This window comes from Hevea brasiliensis, unplaced genomic scaffold (genome assembly GCF_030052815.1).
Source record: "Hevea brasiliensis isolate MT/VB/25A 57/8 unplaced genomic scaffold, ASM3005281v1 Scaf7, whole genome shotgun sequence".
In the NCBI taxonomy this organism is placed as follows: domain Eukaryota; kingdom Viridiplantae; phylum Streptophyta; class Magnoliopsida; order Malpighiales; family Euphorbiaceae; genus Hevea; species Hevea brasiliensis.
Genome location: NW_026615250.1, coordinates 1,204,767 through 1,215,924, shown reverse-complemented (window position 1 = coordinate 1,215,924; position 11,158 = coordinate 1,204,767). Strand labels below are relative to the sequence as shown.

Sequence of the window (11,158 nt, the reverse complement as noted above, 5' to 3'; positions counted from 1 at the left end):
AATAAATCAATATGAGTAGAGAGTATATTAAAAAATTAAATAAAGTTTATTACTTTAATTATATTTATATTACTACATCCGTTAAATAAAAATAGACTTATTATTATTATTTTTATTTTAAATTATAAGTAATAATTTATTTATCAACTTATCCAATTTGATATGTATTAAAAAAAATAAAATTTATTAGTTTCAAAAAAAACTTAGTAACATAAATTATTTAATTTTTAATGGGGTAATATGAGTGGATGATATATTGGGAAGAGTATATTAAAAAATTAAATAAAATTTATTACTTTAATTATATTTATATTACTCCATCTGTTAAATAAAAGTAGACTTATTATTATTTTTATTTATTTTAAATTATAAGTAATAACTTATTTACTAACTTATCCAAATTAATATATATTTAAAAAATAAAATTTGTTAGTTCTGAAAAAAATTTAATAACATAAATTATTTAATTTTTAATGGAGTAATATGAGCAGATAATATGTTAAAAAAGATTAAATAAAATTTTTTATTTTAATTACACATCTTTCATCTTATAAAGATTTGCTTACTTTTTATTTTTACATGAATTAAGTTATTATAATTAACATAATTAAAATAATAAATTTTGTTTTACTTAGAAAAATTTTCTGAAAATTTTTTTAATATGTTCTTTATTTACATTATTCTATTAAAAATTAAATAACTCATATTTTAAATTATTATTCAAATTAATAAATTTTACTTTTTTAATGTATATCAAATAAAATATATTAGTAAGTTATTAAATAAATTATTATTTATAAAAATTTATAATTTGAAATAAATAAATAAATAAAGTAAAGCTATATTTTTGCGAGATGGATGAATTTTCATGTCACATAGTATCTTTTTTTTTAAACAATGTGAAGCCCATCTGACGTAATTTCTTTTAAACTATGTAGAATTTTTTTGGCATTTTTTGATTTCAGGTTCTACTTTCTCAATTCTCTGCTCTAAGTCCCTTTTTGAAAATTAAATAATAAAATTATGGTTGAAATTGTAAAAAGTTAAAAGAAATGTTTATATTTATTAAAAATATTTACATTTAATTAATTTTTATTTTATAATAATTTCCATGGATGGTTGAAGTCGCCATTGGAGTGGGAAGGAGAAATCTAGCGAGTTCAAGAAAAACAATGGACCAAGATGAAGCTAAAAGCAAAGAGAATCACTCTTCCTCTTCGTGGGACTCCAATCCATGCCCCATCTGCCTCGGTCCCTTCCTTCAAGAATCCTATCTTGATTCCTGTTTCCGTACGTTGTCTTGACTTTCTCTCAAAAATCGTACCTTTTCTTTTTTTTTTTCCCCTTTTTCTTAACAATTCATATGTCTATTATTGACCCAATTCCTTATTTGGTATTTGTATGAGAGCTCTCTTCTTGTGCTTTTTGTTGTTTAACCTCCACTTGATTTCTGTTGTTCATTTCGGTTAGTAGTGATTAGGCGCTTAAGAATTGTTAAGGATTATATGAAAAGAAAGCAATTTGAAACCTTTATGATAGTAATTGTGCATTATGAATCAATACTAAATGTGGGTATTTGAGCAATTTTACTATAATTCTGTACAAACCTCATTTGAGCTTGTATTGGTAAAGCTTTTCAATTACCAGTGTTTTCATGAGTGCTTGTGCGTGCATGCTTTCTGTACATATATATTTTTGTGGTGTTGGGGTTACGGGGTTGGGGAGCTGTTGGGTTTGTGGGAGGGGGCAGAGAGGGTTGGGGAATGATGCAAGATGATGGTGGGTCATTTGTTCCTCTCATTCCTGTATTGCGGATAAATTTTGTTACAGTTGCATTTTGAATTGGACTAAAGTAGTTGCTGGCAAGCATTCTCACGCACCTTCTTCTGTAAAATGTCCTTTATGCAAGGTTTGCTTTATTCCACTTATGTTTCACTTTAGCTTCACATAACAATGCAGGCCTTTTGCTTTGCCTTATTGATTACAGGAATGATGTCTCTGTGTAAAATTTGTTGTTAATGGCGGTATTGTTCGACTATTCTGTAGATAGAAAACTGTTCAATAATTTATGGATACGATGGAAGTTCATTCCAAAGGCAATATATAAATGATAGTTTTGAGCTTAGGTACCTATTTCTATATTCTTGTTTTTCCCTTTCAAACGTTCACTATATTAAAATCGGTTTACTTAGTTTACTTCTCCTTTTTTTTCTAGTTCTTTCTTTTCAAAAGCTCACAAGTATAGATTAAAATGCTATTATGCTGAACCAGGTTCTCTACTACTTCCCATTTTATTCTTGTTTTGTTAAACAAATATTTGTTTTTTAATGCTATTTCCCAACAAATCAATACCTATATATGTATTTCAGTAAATTTGTGTTCAGTCAGGTATCTTGAGCAATATAGTTAACGTATTGCGATATTGGAAGTCCCGTAAGTATCTTCAACCAAATCGGTGGCTGCAAAGTTGATTGAGAAGAGAAATTCAGGCTCTTTTGCAGGTCCATCTGTTAATTGAGATTTTTCTATGCTTTGACCTTTACTTATTACAAAATACAAACTTGGACATCCCACTGAAATTTGGTGCTCTAACATATGAGATTATATTATTAAATTAAGATACTCTATTCATTAGAGCAGATAAATACCATTAATAATGTTGCATTGCTGGTAAATTGGAGATCCTACCAAAATTAATAATTTGTATAACTAAGCTAGCATTAGTGGATGACTGCATAAGCATGTGAAAAACTGTTCAAATCGTAAAATTTTTAGTCATATGGAGCTACACATAGCATCGATTATGCCGCATCAACTATGTCTTTTCCTACTTTACTCCATTGAATTCAGACCAGTTCTCTATTTTTTTTAATGTCAGAGTTTGAAAGGCATTGAAGTGTTTGGGAGATATGGGAGTGGCATGGTTAATTAAATTGTTTAATAAGATTCTAAATTCAAAGAAAATGCTTGATGAATGGAAGATGAGTATTTTAGTACCTATTTTTAAAAATAAGGGAGATATACAGAGTTGCTCAAACTATAGGGGAATTAAACTCATGAGCCATATTTTGAAGTTATAGGAGAGAGTTGTGGAACATCGACTACGTCATGATACTTTTATCTCTCCCAATCAATTTGGTTTTATGCCTGGTCATTCAACTATGGAAGCGATCTTTCTCATTAGAAGTTTGATGGAGAAACATAGAGATGCGAGGAAAGATTTACATATGGTTTTTATCGATTTGGAGAAGGCTTATGATAGTGTTCTAAGAGATGTCTTATGGAGAGTGTTAGAACAAAAGGGGTATCTATTAGGTACATACAAGTATTGAAAGACATGTATGAAGGAACAACTACTATTGTGCGCATAGTGGGAGGGAACATGAGATTTTCCTATCTCAGTTGGATTACACCAAGGTTCAGCTGTAAGCCCTTACCTTTTTATATTAGTTTTAGATGAATTAATGAAACATATACAAGAGAGTATCCCTTAGTGTATGATGTTTGTGGATGATATAATTCTGATAGATGAGATGCAAAAAGGAGTTAATAGAAAGTTAGAGTGTAACGATCGGGAACCAGCCACTAGAGGAATTGTCCGCTTTGGCCATAAGCCTCACAGTTTTGTCCCATGGGTGGAATGGAGAACTTCCCAGGAGGTCACCCATCCTAGGATTTCTCTCAAGCGAGCACGCTTAACCCTGGAGTTCTTCCAACTCTCCAGGCCATTCCACCAAAAGGCGCCTCTAGTGATTAGTTCCCCCATTTTATATATCATTACTTTTTGAGCCCAAGACCATTTCCGTGCTTTGCCGATGTGGGATTTGCCTAAGGGACCTTTCTCCCCCCCTTTCGAGACTCAGCGTCCTCACTGAGGTTTGCCCCACCATCGCCCAAGAGGACATGCGAGCGGCTCTGATACCAATTGTAACAATCGGGAACCAGCCACTAGAGGAATTGTCCGCTTTGGCCATAAGCCTCACGGTTTTGTCCCATAGGTGGAATGGAGAACTTCCCAGGAGGTCACCCATCCTAGGATTTCTCTCAAGCGAGCACGCTTAACCCTGGAGTTCTTCCAACTCTCCAGGCCATTCCACCAAAAGGCGCCTCTAGTGATTAGTTCCCCCATCTTATATATCATTACTTTTGAGCCCAATACCATCTCCGTGCTTTGCCGATGTGGGATTTGCCTAAGGGACCTTTAATAGCAAATTCAACTTTCCTTTCTGGTGGCAAACTAGGCAACGCCTTTTGGTGGAATGGCCTGGAGAGTTGGAAGAACTCCAGGGTTAAGCGTGCTCGCTTGAGAGAAATCCTAGGATGGGTGACCTCCTGGGAAGTTCTCCATTCCACCTATGGGACAAAACCGTGAGGCTTATGGCCAGCGGACAATTCCTCTAATGGCTGGTTCCGATCGTTACATAGAGCTTTGGAGAAGTACTCTAGAGTCAAAGGGCTTTAAGTTAAGTAGAGCAATGACGAGAAGACATGTATTGTAATACCCTATTTGTATAGCCTAGTATATTTCAACATTACGTAGCAGAGTCGGTCCAGACAATTAAGGGGATTAGAACTACATCTAAGATAAATAAATAAGCTATAAACACAAATAATTAGTAATTGTCAATTAGTTAAGTATAAATAAGAAAAACAGAACATAAGAAGTTAAACGAGCCGAGAGTCACAACGATGGGTGACCTCCTCGGGAACGACTGCAAAGTCGATTTAAAGTCAAATTTCGAACCGTAAAATGTGACGCCGCGGTCCTTAGGATCATTACGAACACAGTGGAAAAGAGAAATCACGAAAAAGAATTGTTAAGTCAGTCAAATAATTAGGTCAGGGAGCCGAAAGAAATATTGAATTAGTTGTAAACCGGGTTGAACCGACAAGGGGCAATTTGGTCAATTGACCTCGAGAGCTGACTCCTGACCTAACTGTTAAATAAAATCAGAGAAAAGAAAACTTTGGAGTCGGAAATTAAATTAAAGAACTAATAGATAAATAAAAAAAATAAAAAAAGAGAAAAAGGAAAAGAAATTGCATTAGTGACATCAAGTGACATAAGCATGACACAATTAAACTTTTAATTTATAATTATTGGTTTTGGGGATAAATATTAACTTAATGACAAAAGAAAAGTAAAAACTCTAAATATTCTTCTTCTTCCCCCACTTATATGCCGAACCATTCTCCACCCAAGCCATCCTCCATTTTTGAGTTTTTAAGCTTAAATTTTCAAACATTCTTACCATAAACTCTCAAGTTTCCAACACATAAATTTGATTATAGATCTCAAATAAGAGTTTGGGACCAAGAAGAAGGGAAGAAAGTGAAGTGTGGGTTAGCTTGGAAATCTCACAAGAGAGGTAAGTTAATTTAATCTTTTTCTTTAGTTTAATTAAGTGAAATTGAGTTGAAATTTCATATGTAATGGTAGAATTGATGCTTGTATGGAAATAATTAATTTTTGGCAGCCATGGAAGTTTATGGAATTGATGTGTTTTGATTTAATTAAACATGTCTTCTAGCTTGATTAGTGATGCTTATATGATGTATAGGTTGAGGTTACCTTGAATTGCTTAGAATTGAGAAGTTGAAAATATAGGGTTCTTGGCACCTAGGGTTTGGGGAGAAAAATTTGAGAATGAGCCATATGATGTATTTGATCTAGTTTGAAGTGAGAAATGGTCATTTGTGACCAAATGAAGTGTGTTGGAATGGTTGGAGTTAAGGCCAAATTCGGATTGAGTGTGGTCATGCTGCAAGGTCCCTTTGAGGGACCAAAAATGAAAATTTACAAGTCTAATTGGTATAAGACCAATTGGAAATGAAAATAGACACTAAATGACACAATTTTCATTTAGGAAGCATGCCCAAAAAGTGACCAAAACCTAGTGAACAAATTGACCAAACTTGGAAAATCTCAGTATGCCCCTATACAAACTGACCAAATGAACAGTGTTGGTTCATTTGGTCATAACTTGAGTTAGGAAGGTCTAAATGACTTGAAATTTTACCAATGGTTAGATGAGATATAGACCTAAAACTTTCATGAAGAACACAAACCTAAATTATGCCATTAACCAAGTCATTTGGCCACCCCAATTTGGTGACCTAAAACTGCCAGCACAAAAAATTGCCCAGAAAATCTGGGTTGAATCCAATCCTACAGCCATGGTTCAAATGGCTATAACTTGAGCTAAAAAACTCCAATTGGAGTGATTCAAAAATGAGAATAAACTTAAGACATTAGGGAACATTTTCTATGAAGGAAGTTTTGCCAAATTCCAACAGAAAAGTGACCAATGGAACAGTACAACCTTAGACACCAAAACTAAAAATTTATCAAATTTGCCTAAAAGACTTAGAATTTGAATAAACAATCAAAACCAAAAAATTTAGTGACCAAAATGTGGTATGTGGGTGAAGTTGGAGTTTTCATACCTATTAAGCCTTAGAAAGTCAACAATTTGACTTGAATAGTGTAGTGAATAGTACCCTGAAACACAAAATTTCAAGAATGTCGAGTTTAGCACGTTAAAACTAGGTAAAAGTGAAGTTAAATTTATTTTTGGATTTATGCTAAATTATGGTACTGAAACACTGTAAAATTGTGTGTTTTAGTTGAAAAGAATACCGGAAAAAAACCTGAGGAACCGAGTTGCTTGAGGTTTGTGCACAACATCACTATGCTTTAAAATTTATTGATAAAGTGAATGAAATATGTATTTTACTTTTGCTTTGAATTGTTGAAAGTTTATTTGTGACATTATTTATGATGTTTTGATTTATATTGTGAAAGTTATTGTGTATATTTGAAATAGCAATGTTTAGCAAATTGTTAAGATAAGTGTTGAAACCACAATGTCATGACCATATATTTGAACACCTCACTAGCATGACTAGTGGGGGTAATTAGTTTCGAATTTTGATTCCTTCTCTGGAGAAGTGTTGAGGTGTGCCAGTAGAAGAGGATTTGAATGGATATCCATATATTTGAGCTAGCTAGCCTTGTGATGTGACTTCTCTTTAGCTTCTGGCTATTGAGATTATATTTGTTTCGAATGGCATGATCTAACTGTGAGTTTTATGAAATGTGTTTGATACTTCGAAATGAAATTGTTTGGAATAAAATCTCATAATTCATGTTTTGTGTTTAACTCGCATGTTCAGTTCAATTTTTGAATAAATGTGATTTAAATTCTGCATAAAGATTATTTTAGTATGTTGTGCTCCACTGAGTCCTAGTACTCGTGATAGTATTATTCTTTGTCATGATTTAGAGACTAAAGGAAGCGTGAGTGAGTCTTGAGGATTATCAAGCGACTCATCCTGAAGTTATATCGGGTATATTTTATACCCTGATTATAGAAATTTATTTTGATATATGTAATGTACATAAATGTATGGACATGTAAATTCGGTCTTGAGCAGTTTGTACAAAGTTTGTATAAAGTTGTAATAAAATTTAGTTTGAATTTTCCCAATGTAGATATTAGTATGATGTATATATAGATTGTTTGTATTTAATGAATGGAAATATTTTATTTTAATTTGAATGAGATTGATAGATATTATTTTAATGATTATTGAATTTTGGAAATTGAGAAATGTTGACTGTTGAATTTTGAGACTTGAGAAATTGATTGAGATTGAGTATGAATTTGAAGCAGTGATAAAAAAATTATTGGAAGTGCCTTTTTTTCAGGTATTTGAAGAACTGTTTTCTCAAAATACAGACGGTACTCTGGCAAAATTTTTATAAAATTTGCGGAGAAATAAAATGGACCAAAAATATTAACTAGTTTTAATTTTAATTAAATGTTTTAAATACCTATTGGAAAATGCTCACCACTTATCAAAAATAAGAAAATTGTTTTAAAATCTCTTGTAGGGTACTTAATGAGTTATCGGTAGGTGAAGTTCGGTAGTTCATTAGGTATTCTACGGGATCATGTTATGCCTTACAGAGGGGTAAGGTGTGACATGCATTGCAAGTTCGATGAAAGCGGCGGTGATAGGGAATGAGTTAGTTTGGATGGGTGATCTTGTCCCAAAGTAATCACTTTAAATATCTTGGCTCAGTCCTTCAAGTAGATGGGGGATGTGAGGAGGATGTTAGTCATAGGATTAAAGCTGGATGATTGAAGTGGAGACGTGCCATGGGAGTTTTATGTAATCACAAGATTCCCAATAAGTTGAAAGGAAAATTTTACCGTACAGCCATACGACCGGCCATGTTATATGATAGTGAGTGTTGGGCACTGAAGGAGTCGTATGTGCCTAAGATAAGAGTTGCGGAGATGAGAATGTTAAGGTGGATGAGTAACCATATTAGACTAGATAAAATCCGTAATGAGAGTATTAGAAAAAAGGTAGGAGTGGTACCAATTGATGATAAATTGAGAGAAGGGAGATTGAGGTGATTTGGTCATGTAAAGTGTAGACATACGGAGACTCTAGTTAGACAAGTAGAGCACATTAGGGTAGAGGATAAAAAGAAAAGAAGGGGTAGACCTAAATTGACTTGGAGGAGAGTAGTACAATATGACCTAGAAGCATTACACATTTTCGAGGATTTAACCCAAAATCGTTTAGAGTGGAGAAAGAGAATCCATATAGCCGACCTCAAATTTTTGGGATAAAGGCTTAGTTGAGTTGAGTTGAGTTGAGTAGAGTTTGAAAGGCATTATTCTCTTCCAACTCTTTCATGTGCTACTTTGGCACTGATTCAAACTTTGTGGATGTGGATAAATATTTAAAGTTTTGGTTTTGCGTATTTTTTTATGTATACAGGAAATAGAAGAGTGTTTATAGCTTTATGCATATAAATAGAAGAATGTTTATGGCTTTATGCATATAATAGTAATGATGTTTACAAAAAACCTTGCACTGTTTTTGTTTTGGATTTTCTTTTTTTTTTTTTGGTTCATAATTTGGGATGTTAATTTAATGTCTATAGCTATCTTCTAGCTCTGGTTGGCTATCATTGACAAACTCTCATCTTCTGACATGCTTGCATGTAGGAAGAGGATGTTGAAATTATTGTACACCATATACTTGGTGTGGTTGATTCATTCTTGAGAAGGTATTTTCTTTACTTATCCCACCTTTTGTTTATTCATGTGCAACTTAACGATTAAAATGAACTCTAGATTGTAACAATTGGATTCCTCATTCTTTAAGTTCTTTTGATGAGTATGGAAGTTTGGCACATAACTCTAATTATTTTACATCTCTATTATTTTACATATCTCTTTCTCAAAAGCTTGCTTTCCTTTTTGCCAGGGGTGATCAATCTCATCAAATGAGAACACCTGAAACAAAACAAGGAGAGTTCAAGAATCTAGTCTCTGATGCAGCAAGGCCTTTTCTAGCAGCAAGAACAGAACAATTCGTGAATGAGTTGGAATTGTTTCTTGCTTCAGGTTTCAACATTGAAGCCTATGATGAAGCATACATGCAGCTGTTGGGTTGGAACACTCCTAGATTGACTGGTGAGGCTGCAGATGTAGAACATAGTGAACACACACCAATAGTCCCATACTTGTATATTTTTTACGACGACTCTGATGAAACTGATTGAGGCTGCAGAAGGAGAACCTAGTGCATTCACGCCCACCTGGAATCCCATATTTATGTCTTTGATGACGACTCTGATGTCTTTGATGACGACTCTGATGAAGCTGATTAAAAGTTTTATTCCTAATGTGGAACAGCAAAGTTTGAATTATGCTTGATTAAAAAATATACCTTTAGTTATCAATAAGCTTTAACTCACTAGTTCTAGAGTTGTCTCTAATTTTAAGGTATTGAGTTCGAGTTTTATTCGAAACTTTATGAACTGAAAAAGAAACCTTTAGCTAATCTTGACTACTTTGACAACATGGTTTTAATTTCAGTATCCTATCGATTTAATTTCGATCAATTTAATGGTTAATGTTTTAATAAAATTTTTGAAAGGGAAAAAACTTAGATATGATTCAAAATCAGATGATTTGGATCGGTTAGTTTAATATCAATTTTGATTTAATTCTAGTCACAGGTTAGATTCGTTCTAATGGCTATATCTATGTTTGGATTATGGCTTAAATTTTTGGTTTAATTTTTAGTTGAATTTTTACTTTCATTAAAGTTGGAGGTATCGTTGATGGGAAAAGAATATATAGGTAAAAATCATGAATAAGAGCTAAAAAAAAAACCATAAAGTTAACAGAGACTCAGACTAGAGACAGAGAATCCAATGAAACCTAACTCATAAAACACACAACCCACGAATTAAAACAAAAGCTCCTCAATCCAGCATACAAGTCCAACCCAGAGATCCAAACCCTAGCTATGGCAAAATGTATAAAGCAATGAGGCATTCAGGAAGGGAGCGACTCAAAGTTCCATGTCTTTAGAAGTGGGTAAAGACTTCTAAAGTGCTATTCACCAAAGTAGACCTCCAAGAACTTAACAACCAAAAAACTTCCCATCAAATACACCAAAATCAATATTATAGAGCCAATGCTGGGAGATCGTCAATATAGCACAGTTGACGTGAAAAACTCTCTCTAATGAGTCATTGCGTGTATTTAGAGAAAAACTAACAAAATCATATATACAATCCACTCGGAAGTGAGGAGGAAGATGCCACTCTCCTAGTAAGAAAAGATGTCGTCCTCACCTAGATGAGGTAGGAGACAACTGACTACTTTGGCAGGAATGAAGGACTAAGCCTTGAAAGAAAAATCAAATACAGAGGAGAGTCTCTCTCTTATAAAAATATAAAAAAATAAAAAACATAGAGGAGAGTCACTGAAAAAAACTATGAGAGAGAGCTGCAGCGGATGTAGTAGCAAACATGAAAGATGAATTGATTTTTTTTTTAAATTACTTAACTCTCAGTAAATTTAATTAGTTTACCCTTTTTTTAATAACAAATTTATTTCTACATAATGGAAAAATCAATTAATACTCTTTCGATTTAAAAAAATTTGATCACACAGAAATTTTTTATATGTTGACTTAAATTTCTCCTTTTTAATGATAGATGATTTTTGTAAATAGAAATTCAATTGACATTCTTTTTATTTTTTAAAAAAATTAATTATAAAAAAGTTTTATTTCATGTTGTTTTTCTATCCAATCAAACTTCCGCTGAAGGATTAAC

General features: G+C 32.9%; 1 protein-coding gene and 1 long non-coding RNA gene across 2 annotated transcripts; both read left to right on the top strand.

The window, feature by feature from the left end:
- Window positions 1-1,767: 1,767 nt before the first annotated feature.
- Window positions 1,768-2,594, top strand: LOC131177649 (uncharacterized). The gene is made up of 3 exons (XR_009147020.1): window positions 1,768-2,126; window positions 2,216-2,271; window positions 2,389-2,594. It is a non-coding gene; the product is annotated as an uncharacterized LOC131177649 (long non-coding RNA).
- Window positions 2,595-4,475: 1,881 nt separating this feature from the next.
- Window positions 4,476-9,650, top strand: LOC131177693 (uncharacterized). Its single transcript, XM_058142803.1, has 3 exons — window positions 4,476-4,490; window positions 9,030-9,091; window positions 9,292-9,650. Exons 1-3 carry the CDS (start codon window positions 4,476-4,478, stop codon window positions 9,587-9,589), a joined length of 375 nt encoding a protein of 124 aa, XP_057998786.1. The 3' UTR covers window positions 9,590-9,650.
- Window positions 9,651-11,158: the final 1,508 nt, after the last annotated feature.

Excerpts from the sequence above, each read along its gene's own strand:
- LOC131177693 (XM_058142803.1), top strand. Across the intron at positions 9,092-9,291 it reads GTTGATTCATTCTTGAGAAG|GGGTGATCAATCTCATCAAA; the intron begins GTATTTTCTTTA and ends CCTTTTTGCCAG.